This window comes from Ochotona princeps, chromosome 5 (assembly GCF_030435755.1).
Source record: "Ochotona princeps isolate mOchPri1 chromosome 5, mOchPri1.hap1, whole genome shotgun sequence".
In the NCBI taxonomy this organism is placed as follows: Eukaryota; Metazoa; Chordata; class Mammalia; order Lagomorpha; family Ochotonidae; genus Ochotona; species Ochotona princeps.
In genome coordinates this window covers 107995362-108021484 of record NC_080836.1, presented here as the reverse complement: position 1 = coordinate 108021484, position 26123 = coordinate 107995362, and the positions used below count along the sequence as shown (strand labels likewise).

Here is a 26123-nt window from a genome sequence, read left to right as displayed (position 1 = left end):
CCTCCAGTGGCTGGTATAGTGTAGGGGCGTCTCTGGGTGCCCCTCCTCCATCAAGAAAGCTTTGGTGTCACCATGGGGAGGTGCTTTTGGAAATAAACAAGAGTTGCGTTTATCTCAGCTAACATCAACATTGACTTGTGGTTCCCAACTCTTTTTTAAATATTTATTTATCTGTCTGTTTGGAAGTCAGGTTTGCAGAGAGTAGGAGAGAAAGAGACTTGGAGATCTTCCATCTGCTGATTCGCTCCCCAAGTGGCTGCAGCTGCTGGAGCTGCACCAGCCTGAAGCCAGGAGCTTCTTTCAGGTCTCCCATGTGGGTGCAGGATCCCAAAGCTGTGGGCTGTCCTCAACTACTTTCCCAGGCCATAGGCAGGGAAGGGAGCTGGATGGAAAGTGGAGCAGCCGGGATAGGAACTGGCACCCATATGGGGTCCTGGCACATGCAAGGTGAGGACTTTAGGCACTAGGCTACCGTGCCAGACCCCTGTGGTTCCCAGCTTTATTCAGCAGATCCTCATCCATTATTAACCTTACTTTGTTATGGATTTTAGACAACCCAGGTGGAGCCGGTGGAACCCACAACAAACCCCACTGCTCTTCCGCTTGCTGAGATCAGGAAGTCCTCAACACTAGGTGGCCCTGGCCTCTGACCTCCCCAGCGTATGCCCCCAGGCTGGCTCAGTGGACAGAACTGCATGCTGTGTGTGTGCTGCATGTTACTGCACCCCAGAGCCCCCCTTCAGTCTGAGGACTCGGGTGTCAGTTTATCCTGTCTAGGGGTGGCAGTGTGCTCCTGGGTCCCTGTCTCTGTTGCTGACACCCAGGAGGGTCCCCCTGGTGGATCGGAGAAATAGTTATTCCATCTGCTGGTTTACTTCCCAAGTGGCCGGAAAGACTGGGGTTGGGCTGGGGCAGGACCACCTAGCCAGGAGTCTGGGACTTCGTCCTGTGGGTGCAAGGGCCCAAGCACTCAAACCATCTTCTGTTGCCTCCCCGGGCATGTGAGCAGGAAGCTGCACTCACGTGGCGCGCCATGGCCTCTCCTGCTGCTGCACAGCTCCTAGCAGCCGAGGAGATGCGCTCTGGGGAAGTGTCCCTGGTGTTGGGTGTGCGTGTGTCTGTCGTTGTTATGCGATAGTCTTCCTGATGGAGTAGTGGAGTTGACATTACTGTTGTCAACATCCAGCATCCCCGTTGCTTGTCTTGAGAGTTGTCTGTGTGCGTGTGTCCTCTGTGACTGGCACCCCCATGTACACCCTCCCTGCTCAGGTGCCTCTGTGTGTGTGTGTCCTCTGTGACTGGCACCCCCGTGTCCACCCTCCCAGAGCACAGTGTCTGTGTCCAGGCTCATTGGAGCACTTTGAGCCGTGATGGGCCTGAGGAGTCATGACTGTACCCTGAGCCGCAGCTTCGCCAGCTCATCGGAGTCTGATAGGAGGCAGGCTCATGTTTTGTTTTATTTTTAATTAATTTTTAAATTATTTTATTGGGTAGCAGCACTTTGGCTCAGTTGTCTGTGTTTCCAGTCTTTGTAGCTGATTTGAAACAGCAGCCGTGCCAAACAGCGAACTCGGGAAAATCTGCCTCATCCATCAGTTTGCGTCTGCCTTGGCTGATAATGTTTCTTGTGTGCTTTGATTTTTTACCTGAGCCTACTTGCTTTGGTTTCAGGCCATGTTCCTTGAGTCTGGGGTCCCATGGCCTGAGTTTGAGGGAGAGGTTGCTCTGTACTTCTTTAGCTCCTTTCTGGACTGCACCACCTGCCTGGCCGTGTCTGTCTGCTGCTTGGTGTCACAGTCACTCTGCCTGCCTCTCCTTTTGAACACACCCGGAAGCATCCAGGATCATCTGTTTCTAATGTTTTTCACTGGAAAGACCTTATTCCAGAGTAAGACCCTTTTCCGCAGGCAGGGCTAGATGTCAGCCAGTCACAGGTGTTGTCTGACTTTTATTGGGCTTCTCGGAGAATAAACATCTTGTTGTGATAACTCTCCTGGGCAGAGGCCTGGCATCAGCCTCACGAGTTAGGCCCTGTGTGGTGTGTGTGTGTGTGTGTGAGAGAGAACTTGTGCATGCAAGAGTGCTCACACATGTGTGAATGTCCTTGGGGAGGTGTGTACGTGTGTGCATGAAGTCTGTGTTTGGATTTAATGAACTTTAAAGGTTCTAGGCTTCCTTTGAAGATTTTAAAAAGATTGATTTTTATTGGAAAGTCGGATTTACGGAGAGAGAGAGATCTTCCATCCGCTGATTCACTCCCCAAGTGTCCACAATGGCCAGAGCTGAACCAATCTGAAGCCAGGAGCTTCTTCCAGGTCTCCCACGTGGGTGCAGGGTCCCAAGGCTTTGGGCCATCCTGCACTGCTTTCCCAGGCCACAAGCAGAGAGCCAGGATCCCAAGTGGAGCTGCCGGGACATGAACCAGTGCCCATATGGAGTGCCTGCACTTGCAGATGGAGGATTAGCCAGTTGAGCCTGTGTGCCAGCCCCTAGGTTCCCTTCAAGACAGGATGTCTGCAGACTGTGTTGTCTCCCTTGTTCCTTTAGTACACTGTGCTCTAGGGTTTCTCTAAATGTGATATGCTGGTTTCTGTGTTTACGTAGCCACTTTCTGGAGAGAAGGGGGTGGAGGATGGATTCCGTAGTCAACTGGCCATCTCTGAAATGGTCATCAGTCGGTCACAGGTATCTGTAATCGCCCCCCTTTCAGTTCATATAAACAAATGTGTCTCCAAAACAGACCCTACTGAGTGTGGTGCTGTGTGTGATGAGTGACAGGTCGGAGTGTCTCCAGGCCACCCCCCCCCCCCCCCGTCTGGGGACCTGGACAGAGGGGGCTCCAATGGTGAGGCGCCTCCACGTCCCACCCTTGGTCCCTTGACTGCAGCCACCGGTTCCCTAAAGGGTTCAGGGCCAATTAATGTGAATGAGACACAGAAATTGTTTTAGGGGTGCCCAGGGGACCCCTTGGGAGCTGCCAGAGATGCAGTCCCTGCTGTTGCTAACCACTGCAAACCCAGGGGTGTTACATGCATCTCCTGTCAGACTGCAGAGACTGACCTCAACTTGGACCTGATCTGCTGCTTCGCTTGCTTTTGTTTTCTGTTTTTGCGGTTCTGATCCGTTCATGCCTTCCTGATGAGAGAACGCACAGGTGTGCCGCTCTGGCACCTGCTGCACACTTGGGGGAGCCGCACTCTCTCACCTCTCTGAGCACTGCACTCTTAGGAGCCAGTGGTGTGCCTCGCAGTCCTGATCTGTACCTGCCCGCCTGTTTGGGTAGGGTGGCTGTAATCTGTCTTCCATCTCTGGTTGAGTGTGTGAGTTGGGTGCAGACTTGAAAACGTCACAGTCACGACCCCAGTTTCACATCTGGTAGTTTTCCTTGTGTGAATTCTGTGTTCAAGAATGAGTGAGTGTGTATGTGTGTACACACATGTATAAAGGCAGAGAAAGACAGAGGTCTTCCATCCACTGGTTCACTTCCCAAATGATCCCAATAACAGGTGTTGACCAGGCGGCGGCCTGGAGCTCCATGTGTGTCTCCCCCGGGGATGCAGGGCTCAGCTGCTTTGGCCATCTTCAGCTGTCTTCCTCAGAGAGGGAACGTGTGGGATTCAAATGCTCTGAAGTGAAATGCTGGTGCCTCCTTGGTGGCTTCATCTCGTGGGCTGTGATACTGTCCCCAGCTCCCGTGGGTGTATTTCCACACTCAGTTTGTTTCAGAATCAAAATTCAAAGGCAGTGCCAGCTTTTCTCTTGGTTTTCACACCCTGTGCTTACACCACCGTTGGGTTGTACTCTGGAATGCCGACTGTGGTGCCCAGCGGGCTCTTGTGCTTGTCTTTCCTGCACCCTGGGAACCCTGTGGTGCCCAGCGGGTCTAGTCAGCTTGCCTGTTTTGTCTTTGATACTCTGCTTTTGCCACCCCAGGAATGGGGAGCATTTGCAACAGCAGTGCCTAGATTCAGATCTGAGCTGTACCTCCGGTTCCAGCTTCCTGCTGGTGCCTGTGCTTGAGGACACAGGGTCCTGCCACCTACCTAGGAGACCTAGACAGAGCTGAGAACTCCTGGCTTTGACCTGATGGTGGCACCCCTTGGGGAGATGGTGCTAGTAAGCAGAAGATGTCTGTCTGCCTTTCAAATGAAAGGAAATAATGTTTCATGGAAAAAGCTAAAACATGCCCGCTAAGAAACTCGGCCCTGCAGGGCAGCAGGTGGTGGGGTTCTGGTTGCCAGCCTTGGCCTGCCCCAGGCCTTGCTGCTCTGAACATTTACAGAGTGAACCAGTAGGTGGGAGTGCTCTTGTTTTAGGTGTGTATGGGCCTCAAATTTATTTATTTATTTATTTATTTGTAATGAAAGCAAATCCCCCCTCTGCATTTCCTGGTATCATGCCGGGAGTGGTGAACCCACCGGGAGTCACTTGGGGCAGCATCCGTAGGCGACCCCATAGCGTGGTGCTCGCTGTGCACGGCCTGTCAGCTCCTGAGGCTGCAGCTGTTTGCAGCCTTGGAGGCCGTGGTGCCTCTCAAGAACCTGTGCTGATGTGCCTTCTGACCTGGTACTCAGGGTGGTCCAGGTTCTAGGGGTCGACAGGCCTGTCTTTGGGAATGCTGTTCAGTTGGCTTTGGAAAATGAAGGGTTTTTTTTCTAATTCTGATTGTACACTTAATTAGTTGGCATTCTTTTTTTAAAAAATTAACTAAGTAGGTGGAGAGGCAGAGAGAGTTCCCATCCACTAGTTCAGTCCAAGATGCTCCCTGTGGTCTGAAGCCGGGAGGAGAGCTCAGTGTGTCTCCGTGGAAACCACACATGGCAGCATCCGCTGGGGGCCAGGACTGCTTGCTGCCCTGCTTTGAGAGCCCCAGCACTACCTGTGTCTGCCTTGCTCTCCCTGGATCTCTGCACCCACAGCTGTGCCAGTCTGGGACATGTTTTTCCTACTCATTTCTTTATTTCTAGAGCACCTGCTTCTCCCATCTTCCTTTCTGGCTTCCTTCTGTTACGTGTCCTGGGAAGTGTGAGCGGATGTTTGGATTCCCTGCTCTTCCAGAAGAGGGGCACCCAGTACACCTTCTGGGTCCCCCTCCTGCCCTGTTCCTGAGTGTAGAGAGGCCGCCTGCTGCCATGCTCAGCTGGCCAGCACAGAGTGGCTTGTTTCATCTCTGTCTCGAGACTGGTTCTTCACACAGCAGTCGTAGCCACAGCGTGAGACTGGGGCCTGAGCCTCCTTCATCACACTGGTCCCAGCTGGGCCCTTCCATCTGTTGACTCCAGCGGCGGGTCGCCCTGGTGCCAGCTGCTCTGATGACATGGCCCATCCCCTGTCTGTGCTGCAGGCTGGTTTTCATGGTCGGATCACTGCCCTTCCCCAGCTTTTTACTCCTCAGTGAGAGACCTCTTGGGTCTGCCCTGGGGTGTGGTGTCAGCTGTGTGATTGGGGGCTTTGAGGCTTGGAGGAGGGCAGGGTGTGCTGAGCAGTCCCACTTTCTCTGTCCAGGGCAGAGGGTTCCCTGGCTCTCCTTGAGGCTCAACGTGGTGCCCTCTAGAGCTTATAAGCATTTTGTTGGTTTCTGTTCCTACCTGAATAGTTGCAAAGTGTCTTGGTTTGTTTCCACTGCTGTTGCAAAACAGTAGTGTTCCTATCTAAATAGTTACAAAGTGTCTAGCTGTTGAGCTGTTTGGTGAAAGTGAGCTAAGCTAACTCTGCCTTCAATGTCAACTGCTGGAAGAAAAAGATCTTGCAGCCTAAGGTGTAGCAGTTGTCTTTGTTGAGCCTTGGATTTTTTTGTTTGTTTCTTGTAGTCTAATGAGATGTATAATGAAAAGATTGGAAGTTGTTTTTTTCAGCATAGACCTCCCTGGCTGGCCGCAGCCAAGATGGGGACCCACTGACCTGCTGAGGGCCCCCAGGCTCCCTGTGAACCAGGGACTGTGGAGCTCAGGACAGTGGTCCGCATGGAAGCAGTGCTCAGACCTTGAATGAGGCCGCCACCGAGTCCTGAGACGGAGACCTGGGAGCGCTCCCAGTGCAAACAGGTTGTGCTGGTCTCTATCCGGTCCTCACCCGCAGGACCCCAGGGAAATGTATTCTGCATGTCTGGTCCCTGCACCAGACCCTCTCCTGGGGACATGCGGTGGCTGTGTGTGCCTTCCTCAGCTGTGTGCACCCTCTGCTCTCCTGGGGACACGCGGTGGCTGTGTGTGCCTTCCTCAGCTGTGTCACGCCCTCTCCTGGGGACACGCGGTGGCTGTGTGTGCCTTCCTCAGCTGTGTCACGCCCTCTCCTGGGGACACGTGGTGGCTGTGTGTGCCTTCCTCAGCTGTGTCACGCCCTCTCCTGGGGACACGCGGTGGCTGTGTGTGCCTTTCTCAGCTGTGTCACGCCCTCTCCTGGGGACACGTGGTGGCTGTGTGTGCCTTCCTCAGCTGTGTGCACCCTCTCCTGGGGACACGCGGTGGCTGTGTGTGCCTTTCTCAGCTGTGTCACGCCCTCTCCTGGGGACACGTGGTGGCTGTGATGCTCTTTTCTGGACTCTGTTCCCTGCACTGGGCCTGGGCACTGCTGTGCTGTGTCAAGTGGCCCTGGCACCTGCCCTCCGTGTTCCCTCTGTCAGTGACTGCTCTGCAGTGAGCTCGGGTGTTCGCATGTCGGTTCCTGACTGACCTCTGGGGAGTCCTGGGTATCTGATAATAGGGCTGAGACCAGCGCTTGCCTACTGGGTGCAGCCCATATCTAGCTCCCTGTTGGTGATCTTGGGTTTTCAGCATCTGTTTCTTAAGTTTGTAAAGCTATTACAATATAGGACTCTGAAGTTTTTAGAATTTCTCTAAATGATTTTTTTTTTATTTATAAGATTTCATTTGAAGACAGTTACAGAACGAGAGAGACCCAAAGGGAGAATCTTGTATCTGCTGGTTCTCTCCAGAAATAGCGGCAGTGGCCAGAGTTGCTGCAAGCCAAAGCAGGAGTCTCAAGCTCCATGCTGGCCTCCTTTGGAGTGCAGATTGGGCAGTGACAGCTGGGACTGGTGTGGAACCAGGAGCCACAGGCTTCTTCTGGTCTCCCATGTGGACACAAAGGTCCAAGTCCTTTCCCAGGTGCATTATCGTGGAACTGGACTGAAAGTGGAGCAGCCAGGACTCAGACTGGTGCAGCTTCAACAGCTGGGTGGACATCAGCACTTGCTCTGCCCCTGGCTTAATTTTAGTGCCTGTCCTTCAAGAATATTGCAGTATACACAGAATATTCATGGAACCATTTCTCTACACCCTATTCCTTAGACTGAGAGACCTCCACTCCACTGGTGTGTTGTCCATATGCTCACAACAGCCGTATCCAAGCTCAGGAGTCTGGACTCCAACCTGGGGGCCACACAGAGCTCCAGCTCCAGCCTGGGCACATGGTGTGGGATAAGGACATCCCACCTGGCACCTAACACTCATCCTGTTTTGTGTTTCTAAGATATTTATCCATTTATTTGTTAAAGCTTTTTAAAATTTTTATTTGAAAGGCAATGTTACAGAGACAGTAAGAGGCCGGGATTCCCCAAGTCACTCTACAAATGGCTGCAATGACCAAAGCTGGGAGGGGCCCAGGCTCTTGGCCACAGCTGGCTTGGTCTGGAGCCAGGAGCTTCTTCCAAGTCTCACATGTGGGTGCAGGGGCCTAAGCACCTAGGCCATCCTGCCCTGCTTTCCCAGGTTGCATGCAGGGAGCTGGATCTGAAATGGAGCAGCCTGGGAATGGTGCCTGTGTGGGCTGCCAGCATCACAGGTGGGGGCTTAGCCTGCCTGGTCCCCGTTTATTTATTTGAAAGAATGATGGAGGGAGTGAGGGAGAGATGTGGTTCTGTCTTCCGTCTGCTGGATCACTCTCAGTGGCTGCAACAGCTGGAGTGAGGCTGAAGCCAGGAGCTCCGTCTCCCAAGTCTAGTGGGGAGCAAACAGAAGTGAGCCAGCACTAGCACCCCTAAGGGTGTGCGTTAGCAGGAAGCTGGAATCAGCAGCAAAATGGAATTGCGCGTGCACACTCCAGAATGAAGTGTGCATGGCATCACAGGCGCTGTCTTCATGACTATGCCAAATGCCTGCCTGCAAATTGGTACTTTTTGGAGCCAGCATTGTGGTACGGTAGGCTTAAGCCATTGCTTGTGCTGCCACCATCCCACGCCATAGTTCTGGTTCAGTATCCATCTCTCTGCTGAGGAACCAGGAGAAGCAGCGGGAGGCGGCCCCAGTCTGGGCTCCTGCCGTGCATGGGGGAGACTGATGGGACTGCTGGCCTCTGCCTGTCCCGGTCCTGGCCGGTGCAGCCATTTGAGGAGCGAACCAGTGGATGGACGATTCTGTGTCTTTTTTTCTCAAGCAGCATGGACAGCTGTGGGGCTGCACTGTGCCTGATGGCGGAGGGTATTTCCTCAGGAAGCAGAGCCGATGGGGGTGGGGTGTTCTGCTCAGCAGGTCAGCTGTGACACTCTTGGCTGGACTGTGTGTTTGCCCAGTCCCCTGCTAATATAAATCCTGACACTACAAAATGCCACAGTGGGAACCTGTGTTGACATGGCGGGTTAAGTCTGCTCCTGCCATGCTGGCATCCCGTATGGGCACTGGTTCCAGTCCTGGGTGTTCCGCTCTCAGTCCAGCGCCCTGCTGATGTGCCTGGGAAGGCAGCAGCAGATGGCCCACATGGGAGACCCGGATGGAAAGTCTTTCTCTAACCGTGACAGTGCACATATCTGGGAATATTGTTGAGTCAGATATACAGAGAGGAGGAGAGAGAAAGCTCTTCCGTTTGCTGATTCACTCCCCAAGTGGCTGTAACAGCCAGAGCTGAGCTGTTCTGAAGCCAAGAGCTTCTTTCGGGTCTCCCATGCGGGTGCAGGGTCCCAAGGCTTTGGGCCGTCCTGAACTGCTTTCCCAGGCCAGACAGCTGGATGGGAAGTGGAGCTGCCAGGACATGAACTGGCACCCAAACGGGATCTTGTTGGGACCACTAGGCTACCACGCCGGGCCCATATCTGAGAATATTTTAGGAAACAAACTGCTCGACCAAGGGGTCAGTGCATTGTGGACCTGCTAGCCACGCCTTCCACGGTAAACACTTTTTCTTTTGCCTTGAAAGAGAGAAAGAAAGAGGTGCTGGAGCCCGCAGAAGGCAGGGTGTGAGACACGGCTTGCACGCCCCTCCCCACGTCCCAGCTGCAGCTCGTTCATGGCCACAAGGATGCCCAGTTTATTTTTCCTCCATTGTCAACAAAAACTGTCACACATAAATTCAGATTTTTCCCCCCTAAGATTATTGTATAAAGGGGAAATCATATCAAGTTGTATTTCATCTGTGGTTTGAAGATGTGGTCACTATGGATAGCGTTGCTGTTCAGTAGAAACAGTGGGAACCACACGCATAATTTAAGTTATTCCAGTGCACTGCAAAGTGCAGAAAGACAAGATTACTTTTAATAATGATTTGGTTTTGCCCAACCTATAACCCTGTGACACTGGCAGTGTGGCAGACTGTGGCATCAGTGCCCGAGGCCGCACGTCCTTCACAGTCCAGCTCTGAAGAGCAGCTGTTACACGTCTGTGGAGATCCACGAGCTTTCTGTGGAGTCTAATGTTTATTTCATCCTCTTTGTAAAATAAAAGGTTATGTGTATTCATGAGACCTCAGTTCTTCAGTCAAGCTGTATGTTCATGAAATTGCACGTAGGTATCATCGCCCTTTGTCTAGAAGCAACTGAGGGAAAAGGCGCCGTGAGTCTGCCAGTATGAGATGTGAGAGCCAGGAAGGGAACCCCCTCACTTTTTTTTTTTTTTTTTTATATTTACTTTTATTGGAAAGCCAGATATACAGAGGGAAAGAGAAAGAGAGGAAGATCTTCCGTCTGCTGATTCATTCCCCAAGTGACTGCAACGATCAGAGCTGAGCCAATCTGAAGCCAGGAACCCGGAGCCCCCTCCAGGTCTCCCACCCGGGCACACGGTCCCAAAACCTTGGGCCATCTTGACTGCTTTCCCAGGCTACGGGCAGGGAGCTGGATGGGAAATGAAGCAGCTGGGACACAAACCCAGTCCCATGTGGGATTCAGTGCATGAAAGTGAGGACTTTAGCTGCTAGGCTATTGTGCTGGGTCCACCTACTCACTTCTGAGAGACTCTAGACAAGGGGTCCTGGCACACAGTCTGCTCTTGGGGTGCCTAGAAATGCAGCCAGAGAAAAATACTCAATTACCACTTTGTCACTTCCTGAAAAGAAGTGAAACTGACAGAATTAACTAGAGAGAGCAGGCAGGTGCAGGAGTTACTAGAACTGAGCCAGAGAGGCTTGCTGTGCCTGTGCCATCTTTCTGCTACAGGCTGTAGTCAGGGCGCTTCACTGGGCTCCCACAGTGAAAAGGTGGAAACAGGAGCTGGCCTCTGGCCCCTGCGGGTGGCATGGAGTGGTGCCTTGACCTGTCTGTCCCTGTTACACCGTGGTGGGCATTTCTGCACACGTGCCCTCTGCCTGTAGGGTGGTTCTCTTGGCCAGGATCAGTGCTGTCATTCTGTTTCAGGTGCGGCAGCACCTGTGAGGGTGCCAGGTCAGAACCCTGGTTTTCACCAAGAGCTAGCATGCTGCCAAGGGCAGCGGCTCTGGAGTTGACCCTCCCTCCTGGGTATTGCTTGTTAATATAATATTGAAAACTTTTATAAAGAAATGCTATACAGGCCTGGTGCGATGGCCTAGTGCCAGGATCCCATGTGGGCACCAGTTCTAATCTGGCGGCCCTGCTTGCCATCCAGCTCCCTGCTAGTGGCCTGGGAAGGCAGTGAAGGATAGCTTGTGTGGTTGGGCCTTGCGTCCACTTGGGGAACCCACAGGAAGCTCCTGGCCTCTGGCTTCAGCCTGGTCCAGCCCTGGCCATCAGAGCCATTTGAAGAGGGAACCAGCAAGTGAAATAGTCCCTCTGTAACTGCCTTTGAAATAAATAAATTAAAATTTTTTTTTACTGTAAGATCCCATATGCACAGCAAATCTGTTGCAATTTAGTATTTACACTGAATTGAATTTGTGTGCTTTCTGCTTTATTTGAAAGGCAGTCACAGAAGAGGAAGATGGAAATGGAGATCTTGCACTCATAGGTTCACTCCCCAAATATCCCTGGTTTCCAGGTCTCCGTGTGGGTGCAGGGCCCAAGCCCCTCGGTCACTGGTTTTTAAATGTTATTATTTTTTATTCATTTTTATTGGAAAGGCAGATAAGATTTACAGAGAGAAGGAGAGACAAAACTATCTTCCATCCACTGGTTTGCTCGCTTGTGACCACAGTGCTAAAAGAGTTGAGCCAATCCAAAGCCAGGAGCCCGGAGCTTCTTTCAGATCCCTCACGTAGGTGCAAGGCTTGGGGCTGTCCTCCCCTGCTTTCTCAGGCCATAAGCAGGGAGCTGGATGGAAGTGGAGCTGCCGGACACATACTAGAGCCCATATGGGATCCCAGCGCAGGCAAGGTAAGAATTTAGGTGGTACCTCAGAGTCTCTGTTAAAGCTGTGGTTTGTTAACCTCATTTTGATTTTTAATATTGTTTATTTGTCCTGTTGTTGTTTTTGCCAGAGAGCTGTGTATGGTAAAGTCTTGGCTGTAGGTTTGATTTATCCTTTGAAGTATATGTCGTTTCATTTCCTTCTTAGGTTTATTCTTTTTCTCATTTCAGGGCTGAATGAGTAGCCTTATTAACTTCTGTGTTTTCCTCCACTAATATCATGCTGTGCATTGGTTTGGATGTAAAACTGCCTTGTTGAACAATTCCAGATACTTTTAAGTGTAAGTTCTTTTTTTTTTTTTTTTTTTTTTAAGATTTTACTTATTTTTATTGGAAAGGCGATATACAGAGAGGAGGAGAGACAGAGAGGAAGATCTTCCTTCCGATGGTTCACTCCTCAAGCAGCTGCAACGGCTGGAGCTGAGACAATGTGAGGCCAGGAGCCAGGAGCTCTTCCAGGTCTCCCACGCGGGTGCAGGGTCCCAAGGCCTTGGGCCGTCCTCGACTGCTTTCCCAGACCACAGCAGGGAGCTGGATGGGAAGTAGGGCCGCCGGGATTAGAGCCGGTGCCCATATGGGATCCCGGAGTGTGCAAGGCGAGGACCTTAACCACCATGCTATCGCGTCGGACCCAAGTGTAAGTTCTGTTAAGGATTTATTTATGCAAAAGGCAGGGCAGGAGGGCTGTACCGTCTTCTGGTTCACTCCTCGTGCCTGAAGAGCTGGCTGTAGGCCAGGCAGAAGTCAGGAGCCAGAAGTTCCCTCTGTACCTGGTGGGTAGCAGTACTCAAGCGAGTGATGACCCGCTTGGGCCATCAGCAGGAGTTGGGTCAGAAGGCCCGAGCCCCGGGACCCATCTAGCAGATGGGCATCACACTGCACCACAACACTCAGCCTCAAGTTCTGTTTTTTTTTTTTTTTTTTTTTAATTTTTTTTTCCTTGGAAAAGCAGATAAGATTTACAGAGAGGAGAGAAAGATCTTCCATCTACTGGTTCACTTTAAGTAGCCACAATGGCTAGAGCTGAGCCGATCCAGAACCAGGAGCTTCTTCTGGGTTCCTCATGTGGGTACAGGATCCCAAGACTTTGGGCCGTCTTCTGCCTTCCCAGGCCACAGGCAGGGAACTGGAAGGGAAGCAGAGCAGCTGGGACACAAACTGATGCTCACATGGGATCCCAGCGCTTGCAAGGGCAGGATTTTAGCCAATTGAATCATCATGTTGGGCCCTAAGTTTTTTACATAGTCATGTGTGTGTGTAAGGCAGAGAGGGTGATAAGTTAGAGAAATAGTGATCTCCTGTGTGCTGGTTCACTGCTCAAGTACCTGCAACATCTGGGGCTGGGCCAGGTCTGAAGCATTAGTACTGGAGTTGCACCCAGATCTCCCCCTTGGGTGGGAGCCAGCACCTGCTGCCTGCTGTCTCTGGCATGAGCACTAGTGCAGACTGGGGAATGGAGCTGGGACTTGAACTGAGCGTCTCGGGTGTGTGTTGTAGGCATCCCACATGACAGCCCACCCCATAAGCTGCCTTCTAGTTAAGTTACATCCAAGAAATGGTGTGTGTTTTTCAATGTGTATTTATTTATTTGAAAGACAAATGAGAAAGATGTCATCTGCTGGTTCCCTTCCCTGATGCTGGGGCTAGGCAGCTCAGACAGCTCTCCCACATGGGTGACTGGAACCCAAGTTGGGCCGTCGCCTGCTGCAGTAGAAGGGCAGGACCCGGGCTCCATTGTGGAGTGGCAGCATCCCAAGCACAGCTCCCTTTTGTGCCACGACACCTGCCCCACGAGGATCGATTCAACATCCCATCGATGCTTAAGGGGAAATGTCATTTGGAAATATGACTAGCCATTTTGAACAGTTTGAATCCTAATCTGTTAGCTTCCCTGCCTCCAGTCTGCAGGCTTGGCTTCCTGTTTTGTAGGTTGGTGGGAACCCCGAGATCAGCCTGCCTGCCTTGGGTGTGATGACGTGGGGCTGCTTAGGGGCTTCCGTCTAGTCAGTGCTCCACGCACAGTTTCCTCCACACTGTGTCAGAATGATTAGTATAACATAAAGTCACCAGTAAGTGACAGTGTATATTGGAATGCACAGAAACCTTGTGCAAGAATCAGACCCTTGTCTACTCTAAGGTGAAAATCATGTCTTTCCTACTTTTTATCATTCATTCTCAGCAAGAAAAATTGACCTCTTCAGCCTCCCCTTCTGAAGGTCATTGAAAGTGTGTGGGGGGAAGAAGTGGAAAGAGACTGCCTGGGCCAGACCCTGCCTGTTGGTCCAAGTGCGACTCTGTCCACTCTGGGGGACGCCATGGGACAGCTCCCATGCTCAGGTTCCTGCCACCACGGAGGCGACCCTGCTGGAGCTGCTGGCTCCCAGCTTCAGTCCGGCCCCATGCTGGCAGGCATCGGGAAGGGTGACCCAGCAGATGGTCTGCCTCTCTTTCCCTTTCTCCCGCCTCTGTCTGCCATGGGGTGGCGGGGCAAGGTGCACCAAGAGGCATGCATGTGTACACCTTGTGGCTCATGTCACAGAGTTCACACTTGCACAGAGTGAAGGGGACATGGTCAGCCCCCGTCCTCTTCATCTGCTGGGTGTCTCTCCAAATGGCCAGCCAGGGCTGGGCCTGGAGCCTTATCTGGGCTCCCGTGTGGCTTCAAGACCAAAGTGTCACTGCTTTCCCACGCCATTAGGAGGGCTGTAGACTGGAAGTGGGGCAGCAGGGACTTGAGCCCGTGACCGGATGAGGTTTGGTGTTGCAGTTGGCAGCCAAGCCCAGTCCTGAGAGTTCACACTTTGGCTGGTACCCAGTGTGTAGCCTACTCCCTCTTCCTCCTCTCCCGTGCCCATGCCCTGAAACACCAGAGACATGCCTTGTGTTTGCAGGTCAGCCAACTGTGGACATGGGCATCTGCAGCCGCCTGGTCCTGTCGGCAGCTGTGCTTCCAGCAGCAGGCCATCCCTCACCTCCCCATACCTCGACCTGAGGTCCCGATTTCAGCTTCTCTCCAGCTGCTTTCCTGGGGTGGTCCCGGCCATTCTTCCTGCACCTCACCATAGGCGTTCGGGGGCTTTGTGGTGCTGCCCTCCAGAGTTGGCAGTCTGGCCACGTCGTTTATCCACGGCTGACCACCATAAGGCAGCAACTGCCTGGTCTGCCTCCGTGATCTCTTAACTGCACCTGGCTATGCCTTGTACTGCTCCATGCCTCCACCAGCCTCAACCCCTGGGTCTCGGTCGCAGACTGCACCAACCTCCCGGCTCCAGGAATGGCTGCCTGCGTCCTGCCCACTGTGGTGTGGCCTGGTCCCCAGGTGTCCGTGGTGGCCGGCTGCCGTACCCAAGTCTCCTTGGGCCACTCTGTCAGGGGGGCGTGCGGCCCTGTGTGCAGTGCGAAGGGGATAGCCCGCGGCGCGTTTTAATAGAAGCCGCGCTGGGAGCAAGAACGCGGCTGCAAACTTTTGCGGTCTGAGGCGAGCACCCACCTGGGCTCGGAGAGGCAGCCGTCAGCCTGCGCCTGTGCTGCGCCTGCCTGGGGTCGGTGCTGGCCGCCTCCGGCCAGGCCACACAACTTTGCGAGCGGGGCAGGACTCCGGGGGCGCTGGGGCCGCGGGGCGGGGCGGCTGACGTGTCCCGGCGGGATTGGAGCCGCCGCCCCATATACCAGCGCCCGGCGCCACCGGCCGTGTCCCGGCTTCTCCCGCGCGGCTGGCCAGCGAACGAGCGAGCGGACACGGTGAGCGCGGAGACGTGCGGGCGGGCCGGGGCACGGGGCTGCCAACGTGGAGGCTGCGGGGCCGGCGCCCCTCAGCTGCCCTGGGCAGCGTGCGGGCGCCCACTGTCCCTGCGCGGCGGCCAGAGTGGCTACGTGTCAGCACCGAGCGGCAGCGCCCGGCCCGCAAACTTTGCCGAGTCGGCGCCGGCCTCCCGGAGCGCTCTGGGCTCCACGCGGGGACCCGGGCTAGCCGCGCGGGGGAGGGGCGTCCGACCCTGGCCGGCCGGGACGCGGGCCGCCTCCCCTCCCCCTCCGGCCGGGCGCCCCTCCCCCGCCTGCCCCGCGCCGGCCACGCGCCCGGGCCAGGGTCCCCGGGGTCGGGCCGCACCGCCACCTGCCCCTTCCGGCCGGCGACGTGGTGGGGGCGGGCCGAGCGCCGCCTGGACGGGCCCTAGGGGCGCGGAGGCCAAGGTGGTACGGAAAAATACCGCGTCTGGAGGCGGCGCTGCGGCCCCTTTAAGCGCGTCCCCGCCCGCGGCGCCCGGCTGCTGAGGTGGCGCCTGCGAAGTTCCTGCGCCGGCCTGGCCGCGGGCCGCCCGCCGCCGCCGCCCGCAGGTGGGCCTGGGGCTCGGAAGTTACGGAGAAAAGTTCCCTGCGAGGCCCCCCTGAGGACCGGGGCGTGCGGCGCGGCTCTCCTGGGACCACCCCACCTGGAAGCTCCCTGGCTCGCTGGGCCACGGTCGCGCGTGGATCCCTCAGCGTGGTCCGTGCTGGGGAAGGCAGCGTGGAGCGCCCAGGGCGGCGGGGGACTGGCAGGGGCCTGGGGTGCACTTGTCTGGATTTGGGAAGTGAGCGAAGGCTGCCGGGTGGACAGTCGGCCTCTCTGCAGAGCTAGCCTCTTGCCCCTCTGAGCTGGCACTGCCCGCGGGTTACAGTCTGTGGGTGCAGAAGGTCATCGGAGGTCCGCGGCCGGGTGTCCAGGGCACCTCTGAAGGCCCTCAGGGGCTGGTGGCCACTCCTGCCGCCAGTCCACGTCGACTACGGGGAGGGGAGGCCCTGGCGGCACACGGCAGCCCCCTTACACCCCGGGGCCCAGGCCCTCTTGTTTCCTGGAGGGTCTTGATGCCCCTTAGATGGCCGAGAAGGTTACTTAGGATCCCAGTTTCTTAAAGACTTGTTTGAAGGGCAGAGAGGAGCTGCATCCAGCTCTCCCACATGAGAGAGGGCCTGGGTCCTTGGGTCATCCTCCACGGCTTTCCCTGGGCGTTGGCAGGGAGCTGCATCCAAAGTGGAGCAGCTGGGACTCGAACTGCTGCCATGGTGTTGACGCCGCAGTGCTGGCGTTTAAGTCCCCGGTGGCCTCTGGTAGCCCTAGCTGACTGGTGTGTCCACCTGATGGTCAGGTGCGTGGCCGGAGGGGGGCAGGCAAAGGGACTGCAGCATGTAGCCAGGATCCTGCTTCCTGGTGGCGGTGACGGTGGGGGGGGGGGCTGGCTGGGGAGACAGGCTCGGTGACTGTCCTCTGGCTTCGCCCTCCCACACAGCCCAAGCTGGGAGGCTGACAGGCGCCTCAGGACGGACTTCCTGGCTACCGACCGTTTTGCTGGTGAGTTGGGGCCACCTGAGGGCTGTGGCTGGGAGCACACGGTCCCCAGCCTGTGCGTCCGCACGTGCTCCGGTCAGCTGCTGTGTGCTATGCTCTTAAAGGAATCGTTTTCTTGAACTTAGGGAAGATATCTGGTTGTGTTCTGTAAGTTGAACAGCCGTCTTCTCCTTTGTATTAAAGCACTGTTTTGTGCCAGGACACTACAGATGGCTGCTTGCTCTCGTTGTAGTTCTCCCTCTCGGTATTACGGGGGATCCCCTGGGGGGTGATAGGGCCGCACCCTGTGTCCAGCAGTGGGTCTCTGCATAGCCTCCTGGCTTGTCTCACTGTCTAGGGCTGCGCTGGAAGCATCTCTGCGCTTCTCTGCATGAGGCTGTTGTTGGGAAGGTGCTGGGGTTCTTGCGCCCGGTGGGGGGAGGGGTGCCAGCTCTCCTGAGACCCTCCTCCGCCTGTCTCGCCCTTTGAATCCCTTGTTGATCTGTGGGGGGATGGGAGCTAACCTCAGGTTGCCAGTGGAAGAACAGGGCTCCAGGGCTCACTTCGCCCGCCTGGTTTCTTCTCCGCTGTAGTCACTTCCCCAGACTGTGCACCGGCGTGAGACCAGCCATGAGCTCTGTCGCAGTCCTAACCCAGGAGAGCTTTGCCGAACACCGAAGTGGGCTGGTTCCGCAGCAGATCAAAGGTAACGTCCTGGGGTGCTCTCCCTGGCTGTCCCCAAGCACTGGGCACTCTCCTGGCCCCACGTACACATGGGCTACCCTGTAGCAAGGTTGAGTCTCTGAGCCTAAACCGGGACTCTGACCCTTGGCATTCATGCTGTTGCCTGATATGGGGAGTTCCTGTTGGGGCTGGGAACCAGAGGGGGGAGAGTGGACCCTGTTGTCTGAGACCTTGTGGTAGCTGGCCAGCACTCAACAGGCCACAGAGCCTCAGCTTTCTGATTTGTGCACTGAGTGAGGGGCAGCAGGTAGAAGGTTGTTTCAGAATAATCTCTAATCTGATGTGTATAAAGCATTGCCATTTGAACGAGTGTGTAGTGGAGGGTCTGGTGTCTGTGGACAGCCCAGGAGAGGCGATTCGGATGCTTGTTTTCCTGCTGGCCATTAGTCCTGTGGCTCCCGGCTGTGGCATCCCCACTCCAAAGGTCACCCTCCCTGCCCCCTCCTTGTGCCGGGCTGCTGGACTTGGCCCGGTGCTCGAGAGCAGGCTTTCTCCGGGTCAGCCGTGTGCTTGCTCTCAGAGACCAGAGTGAGTGGGGTGGAACTGTGAAGAAGTGAGCCACGGTGAAAGACAATGTGATGGATCATTAGGGGACCTTGTTTCTGTACGTCTTGCCACCTGGTGTGGAGTTCAGAGCAGACAGCTGGCATGGTTGTTGGCTTTCCAGCATGTGTGCCTGTGGAGTGTGCCTCAGAGGTACTCCTAGATAGTTCTAGGCAGCTCCATTTTATTTTGCAAATCAATTTTTAAAAATGCTTGTTGGGACTGGTACAGTGGGCTCCTAGCCCTTTGCTGACACCAGCATCCCACCCTGGTGCCTCGCAGACCTGGGGGTGCGTCGTCCTCATTCACCTGGGGAAGCAGTAGGAACTGGCTGTTGCAGTCGTGTGGGGAATGAACCAGTGAGTGGAAAATGTCTCTCTGGAACTCTGTCTTCCTAATAAATAATAAATAGGTCTTCAGAATAGAATATTCTAAAGGCAGAGTGATAGGAAGGAAGAGCCAGAGACCTTCCAGCTGCTGGTTCTCCCTCCAGATAGCTCTAACAGCCAGGATGACCGACCCTGAGAGCCTGAACCCCGCCCAGGTCAGGGTCTCCCTCGTGGGAGGTCAGGACTCCAAGCACTTGGGCTTAACAGGTGTGGTAGCTAGCAGTCAGGATTTGAACTGTAACTCTGATAGTGGAATTGGGCCATATTATAACCTGCTCTGTCACATTGCTGGCCCTGTGTTTTGCAAATTTAAGCCTCCCCATCTCCACCAGCCCCTGCCCCAGCTCCCTTACATCATTAGGGTTAAGGTTTTGTTAGGGCCTTGCATTCATGAGGGAGCCCTGCTGTCCCGGTTCCTGTGCACACTATCCTGGGGCAAGGAGCACATAGCAGGGCTCCTAAAGTTTGTTCATTAGGGAGGGAGAGACACAGTTCCCATATGCTAATTCACTCCCCAAGTGACTACAGTGGCCAAGGCTAGGCTGAGTCCCACGTGGTGCAGAGGCCCAAGCACTTGAGCCCTCTCCCGCTGCTCTCCCAGGCCGTGAGCAGTAAGCGGGATGGGGAGTGGAGTGGCCCCTGTGTTGGTTACGGCGTAATGCTGAGAGTACTGTCACCCGTTTCATCCATGCGACTGGACCAGTTGCCACTTTAAATTCAGAAGAGGAGAGCGACCCTCCAACCTACAAGGATGCCTTCCCTCCACTTCCGGAAAAGGCAGCTTGCCTGGACAGTGCCCAGGAGCCGGCTGGAGCATGGAGCAACAAGATTCGGCCCATCAAGGCCTCTGTCATCACTCAGGTAGGAGCCCTCCTCGCTCCTGGCAGCTTCTGCGTGGAATGATTTGGAATGTGAATGTGCAGAACCAAGGGTGCTTAGGGTTAGGAAAGGTTGGTCCTGAGAAGGGCTTTCTGGGTGGCAGCAGGATATGGGGGTCCCCAGTGCTATCCACTGACAGCCACCCACTCACTGCCTTAACCTCCGCTGCTGCCCAGTCATGGTAGAAGGTGGCCGTCCACGCATCCTCCTGTCTTCTTCCCTCAGCTCTGGGCTCACCTGACTCTCATTGTCTGTCTCCTTGGTGGTTCCTGCCCCAGACTAGATAGCTGACTGGTGTAGCTCCTACGTGGACAGCTTCTTCAGTGTTGGTGAGGAGGCCCTGTGGCCCCAAGGCTCATGTAGGCCAGGTCCTGAGACCAGCTCAGGGCGGTGAGGGAGATGGTGTCTCTCCAACCACCGTGGGAGCTGCTTCCACCCAGACTCCCTGCACACCGGTTCTGCCTTCCCTGGCACTAGTAGCGTGTGGCCTGCCTCTCTGGCTTTCCTTCTGCTCTGCCTAGGCAGGGCACCCCCTATTGACAAACCTCTTCTGTTATGGGTCTTTCCTGAGCAGGTGTTCCATGTGCCCCTGGAGGAGAGGAAATACAAGGACATGAACCAGTTTGGGGAAGGTGAGCAAGCCAAGATCTGCCTGGAGATCATGCAGCGGACGGGTGCTCACCTGGAGCTGTCTCTGGCCAAAGACCAAGGCCTGTCCATCATGGTCTCGGGAAAGCTGGATGCTGTCATGAAGGCTCGCAAGGACATTGTCGCCCGACTGCAGACCCAGGTGGGTGTCCCTCCAGGGCTACGCTCCAGCAAGGGACAGTGTGCTGTATGGAAGTAGGCCAGTGCCGCTCTAGCTCCCCAGGCTGGGCAGGTGCCTCCACAGGCAACAGTTCCAGGCCCTGCCATGTGGTTCAGCACACGCGTCCAACATGCTAATCAGAGCAGTGCCCTGTCTTGGCCACCCCAGCGCAGCACCGGCAGAGCTTCCATGGAGATGCTTCTGCCACCTGCACCAGCCCAGGTCCATCTCTGTCCAGGCTTGTTTGTCCAGAAGTCTAATGGGAAGAGAGAGATCTTCCACCCTGCCTCACTTCCCAGGTAGCAAATGGCCAGGGCTAGGCCAGGGTAAGATAGAGCCTGGAGTTCTCTCCAGGTCTCCCATATGGATGCAGGGTCCCAAGCATGTGGACCATGCTCCACAGCTTCACAGGCAGTTGGCAGGCTGTGAGGCAGAGCAGCCAGTACACTAAACTGCACCCATGTGGATGCAAGGATGGCGGGTTCTGGCCCCAGGGTCCATGTCTGACACATGGGAACTTAGGGCAGTCCCGGCCCTAGCTGACTTCCTGGGATCTAGACTGTGGTCTCATGTTTGGCGTGCTCCTGAGGGCGGGACTGGGATGCCTTTGTGCTGGGGGAAGCATTCGTTTCCAGCCCATTCCTTGTTGTTGTTTTTTCTTTTTTCCTTAGAAGGAAAGATTTTTTGTTTGTTTGTTTGTTTTTTTTTGTTGGTTTTGTTTTTTGGGGTTTTTTTGGGGGGGATGTTTCTTTCTTTTTTCTTTGTGGATTCATTTAAAAGAGCAGTAGAGCATGAGTGCTGCTGTCAGCTTGCTCACTCCCCACAGAGCTGCAGTAGCCAGGGTGAGGCCAGGAGCTGTGGACTCCATGCTGGTTTCAGTGTGGGTATGAGGGACCTCAGTGGTTGAACCATCTCCTGCCTTCTTGAGAGCGTTAGCATGCAGCTGGTCAGGGCTCTAACACTGCAGTGGGTGCTGCGTCGGAGCTGGTCAGGGCTCTCTGACACTGCAGTGGGTGCTGGCATGGCAAGCAGCAACTTCACCCACTGTGCTGTGGTGCAGGCCTGCAGGCCCACCATCCCACAAAATTCATAGAAAATGTACATGATGAGAAACAAGGCACTAAACTAAACTTCATCTTCCTTCTATCTTGTACAAACTCTTTGGAGTGATTTATTACATATACTGTGCATTTCCTTGTTTGTAACGATTATGCTGTTAATTTGGTAAAATTACTAGTGTCCTGAATCAGATCCAGGCTCTATCCAGTCTGTGTTTGCACTTCTCATTGCCACAGGCCCATTTTTGTCTTCCCAGTCACTGGCCCTTGGAGCAGTTGCAGGGCGGAGCACGCAGCTGTTGGGCTTGCATCCCCTGGTCAGCTCGCTTGTGCTGTGGTGTGACGTGTAGTGCCTCTGAGGCAGGGCTTCCTGGTCAGCTGCTTCCCTTTGAGGTGGCTCTCGCCTCGCATATTGGTGACCTGTCCTCGTGCGGTAGCTGACCCTTCACTCCCCAGTGTTGACCCTGAGGAAACTTCTCCAACCTTTATATGCTGTGAAAGTCACAGCTGTAGCAAAGGGGACTCCGCACAACTACACCCCTCACTTGGCTCTCCTCCAGGCACCTCCTGCTTCTCTGCTGTGTCCGTGGCGTCTTGGGGTGGACCTTGGAACAGAGGAGAGACGCAGAGAACTTCCACCCACTGGTTCACACCCAGATGGCTGAGCCGATCCAATCCAAAGTCAGGAGCCAGAAACTTCTAGGTCTCTCATGTACGTGCAGGAGCCCAAGGCCCTGGGCCATCCTTTGCTGCTTTCCAGGCCACAAGCAGGGAGCTGGATTGAAAGTGGAGCAGCTAAGACACAAACTGGTGCCCATATGGGATGCTAGCTCTTTTTTTTTTTTTTTTTTTTTTTAAGATTTATTTTATTTTTATTACAAAGTCAGATATACTGAGAGGAGGAGAGATAGAGAGGAAGTGGAGCTGCCGGGATTAGAACCAGCGGCCATATGGGATCAAGGCGAGGACCTTAGTTAGCCACCAGGCCATGCTGCCGAGCCCATGGGATGCTAGTTCTTGATGGGAGCCATTGTGCTGGCCCTTGCAGAGGCTTCCCTGGTGCACTTGGTGTGTCCTGGCATGGGTTCCAGGAATGCGATGGCACATCAGAGGCCCACCACAGGGACCAGGCACAGTGGAGCTGAATATGCCTTGTGGTGTCTTCATTCCAAGGGCTTTCCGACAGTGAGCTGTGCGTTTTTCAGGCTGTTCATCTTGTTCTGTTTTCAGGAACTCATAAAACTTCAGTTTTGTGGTCTCTTGGTGTGTGTCTATCTTTCTGCCCCAGGTCTTTCATGAGAGGCTTCCTAGTTCAGTGGTATTTTATTTATTTGTTTATTTTTTAATTTGAGCAGCAGAGAGAGGGTGCACACTCATCTAGAGAGGTTGATAGCGAGCCCCTTTCTAGTAGTTCACCACCCAGAGTGCTGGGCAGATCCATGCCCCCCATGGGTGTCGGGGAGGACCCATGCCTCGCACGGGGTTCGGGACGGACCCACGCCTCCCACGGGGGTCGGGATCCTGCACACGTTCTTGAGCCTCGCCTGCTGCTTCCCAGGTGCTCTGGCACAGGAAGCTGGAGACAAGTCCAGCATTGAGCCTGGTGCCATGGTGCGGGCGGTGAAGGCTGGCCCCAGGTTTCTGACTGAATGCACACGGTGCATTCTGTGTAGTGTGTCTCCTGGGTGAGGCTGTCATCCTCTGGATTCTCACTTTTTTCCATCATAAACAGCAAGAATTTAATCAAGCCATAATTTTCCCTTGGGAGGTGCCATCATCCACGTTTTGCTGCGCACCTGTGTCGTGTGTGACACGGGTGAGGTCACCCTGATCTTCAGGTCGGGGTGGGCGTCCCAGGAGTGGCACCTTCAGTCTTCCTAGGCAAACCTTGCCCTTGAGGCCGGTGCTGCGCTTAGAGCACTATGGAAGGAGAGATTGTAGCCTGCAGTGCCCCTTTTCTGTTCTAGGCCTCAGCCACTGTTGCCATCCCTAAAGAACACCACCGCTTTGTAATCGGCAAAAATGGAGAGAAACTGCAAGACCTGGAGCTAAAAACTGCCACCAAAATCCAGATCCCACGCCCGGACGACCCCAGCAATCAGATCAAGATCACAGGCACCAAAGAGGGCATCGAGAAGGCTCGCCACGAAGTGCTGCTCATCTCTGCCGAGCAGGTGAGCTGCACCTGCTCACCACGCTGCTTGGTCCTCGCCAGGCCCAGCCCCTCCTGCATGCTTGCCCCCCTGCACAGCCCGGTCTTTCACTGCTCCCAGCCCTTCTCGTCCACCTTGCCTCCCCAGGACAAGCGTGCGGTGGAGAGGCTGGAGGTGGAAAAGGCCTTCCACCCCTTCATTGCCGGGCCCTACAACAAACTGGTGGGTGAGATCATGCAGGAGACCGGTACACGTATTAACATCCCTCCTCCCAGTGTCAACCGCACTGAGATCGTGTTCACGGGAGAGAAGGAACAACTGGCTCAGGCCGTGGCTCGCATCCGCAGAATCTATGAGGAGAAGGTAGGCAGGGGGTCAGCCCAGTTGACATGGGGGTTTGTGCCCAGAGAAGGCCTAAGGGCCCAGCTGGGCCCTCCCCTGTGCTCCTTGCACAGCGCATATGCGTGAGCCTGTGTGGGCGCCAGGGTTAGCTCACACGTGGACTGTCCTGCAGGGAGGGGTGGGGTGTGCTGCGCTGCTCTGGGCTAGGCCCTTGAGGCCTGCAGCTTGCTTTTCTGTTCTGGGATCTTGAGGTTGAAGGGCTTGGGGTGGCAAGATGGAGGGAAACCCAGTTTCTAGTTCCATGTTGGGGACCTCTGCTGCCCATGTCCCCTCTGCTTCAGCTACCCTATCCGTGGTTTGGTTCATTAGTTCTCATCTCTGAGAGGCAGACAGCCTGCCCCATCTGCTGGTTCATTTCCCAAATGCCGCACTGCCAAGGCCAGAGCAGGCTGAGATTGGGGCAAGGACTGGTGCTGAGGGGCCAGCACCCCAGGCTGAGTGCCCCTTGTTCTGTTGTGTAGAAGAGGAAGACCACGACCATTGCAGTGGAGGTGAAGAAATCACAACACAAATATGTCATCGGCCCGAAGGGCAACTCGCTGCAGGAGATCCTGGAGAGGACTGGCGTGTCTGTCGAGATCCCACCCTCAGACAGCCTCTCCGAGACGGTCATTCTTCGAGGCGAGCCCGAGAAGCTGGGGCAGGCACTAACAGAAGTCTATGCCAAGGTGACGGACCCTCCAGGCAGCCGGGGGCCAGGCCTCAGGGGATGTGCCTGGGTGGAGGAGGAGTTGCCACTGCCATGTTCACATGGCTTTTAAATGTGACACCGAGGTTGGTTCCCATCCTGTAGGCCAACAGCTTCACCGTCTCCTCCGTGTCTGCACCATCCTGGCTTCACCGCTTCATCATCGGCAAAAAGGGGCAGAACCTGGCCAAGATCACTCAGCAAATGCCAAAGGTTAGGACACCCTACCCCGCCCCGACTGCGTGGTGGTACAGACTGCCTGGGGCTGCCGGCTTCATGGGCCAGCGTGGACAGGCGCGTTCTAACATGCACACTGTTGTTTCAAGGCTCTGTGATTGATAAAGTGCAGTGACTGTGGTCTGAGAAGAGACTGTGACACACTGAACACATGTGGGGGGCATATCTGGGAGTGGGGTGGGCCCTTGAAGACTGCTGTATGCTGTGAAAGGGAGCCCGTGTGCAGACTGGCCTGTGTGCAGACAGCGCTCACTCCCTGTGTTTCTGTGTCACATCTTGTCAACCCAGCAGGATGCTGTAGTAGCTCAAGGAAATGCCCCTGAGAAGGAGAAACCAGAGAAGCCCCAAGATGCCTTGTTTCTCTTCTCCTCAGCCCTAGTTTCCAGTGTTCTTTAGTCATCGCAAAGCTCCACCTTCCCATGGTGAAATTTTCCCACGCAGCTCAGCTGCTTAGGTGTGCCTCTGAGTGAGTTGCTCTAAGTGAAGCTTGGTTCCCCTCTCTGTCTCCCTCCTTCTCTTTCTCTGTCTCCCTCCGTCCTCTCTCTTTCCAGATGAGCAGCCTAGAAGGACCCGTGAGTAGTGTTAGGGCTCAGGTATGGTCCAGGTCAATCACAGCCCCGGGGGCTTTGTAGTTTTTGGCAGAAGGACTCATTGCAGCATTTCCCTGCAAAGTGGTGGTCTGGGAGCCCAGTCTTCCCTTGGGCCATGCCTGGTGTTGGGCACTTTGGGATTAGGCGTGCGAGCCCCCAGGGGTGAGGCTGAGTCCTCACCAGCTTGTCTGTGTCCTGGCGTGGCAGGTCCCACCCCAGTACTCATCATCTCATCTCGTCTTGGTGTGGCAGGTTCACATTGAGTTCACAGAAGGAGAGGACAAGATCACCCTAGAAGGCCCCACAGAGGATGTCAACTTGGCCCAAGAGCAGATTGAAGGCATGGTCAAGGACTTGGTGAGGCACCTTGTGGGAGCCGGGTGTCGGATCTGGAGGGAAGGCAGGCTGGATATGTGTGGTGCTGATGCAGTTTTGTGTCTGAAAAGAGGGGTCTTCTGGGGGCCCAACGGCATGTCTTGAAGAATTGGAGGTCGCAGTTAGCATTTGCTGGGTTTGGGGTTTGGCTGACTGCTGAGGACAAAGTGCTTGCCTCTGACCGCCTGCCTCTCTGCCTCTGCCCCAGGTCAACCGCATGGACTACGTGGAGATCAGCATCGACCACAAGTTCCACAGGCACCTCATTGGCAAGAGTGGAGCCAACAGTGAGTGAGGTCGTGGGCATTGTCTGCTCAGGGCTGGTGGGCCATGGATTGTGGGCCGACTGAGCTTGGAAGAAGGCGGCCTGATGACCTCAGGGCAACCTCTCACAGTGTTCTCCATGAGACAGTGAGTGGGAATGCTCT

The 26123-nt window shown here is 55.0% G+C and overlaps 1 protein-coding gene across 4 annotated transcripts in view; it reads left to right on the top strand.

Annotated features, from left to right (window-relative positions):
- Positions 1-26123, top strand: part of HDLBP (high density lipoprotein binding protein) — a 42293-nt gene that overhangs the window by 4788 nt on the left and 11382 nt on the right. Inside the window, exons 1-11 of one of the 4 annotated variants that reach the window (XM_058665218.1) lie at positions 15249-15268; positions 16792-16853; positions 17423-17535; positions 19209-19366; positions 19959-20174; positions 23218-23424; positions 23551-23766; positions 24267-24473; positions 24599-24706; positions 25573-25677; positions 25904-25982. In XM_058665218.1, the coding sequence (XP_058521201.1) occupies positions 17460-17535; positions 19209-19366; positions 19959-20174; positions 23218-23424; positions 23551-23766; positions 24267-24473; positions 24599-24706; positions 25573-25677; positions 25904-25982 (1372 nt within the window). In that variant the 5' untranslated portion in view covers positions 15249-15268; positions 16792-16853; positions 17423-17459. Of the gene's footprint in view, positions 1-15248; positions 15269-15841; positions 15863-15884; positions 16011-16791; positions 16854-17422; positions 17536-19208; positions 19367-19958; positions 20175-23217; positions 23425-23550; positions 23767-24266; positions 24474-24598; positions 24707-25572; positions 25678-25903; positions 25983-26123 lie in introns of those variants that run through there. The other 3 variants (XM_058665219.1, XM_058665217.1, XM_004597424.3) reach the window with 3 other exon arrangements.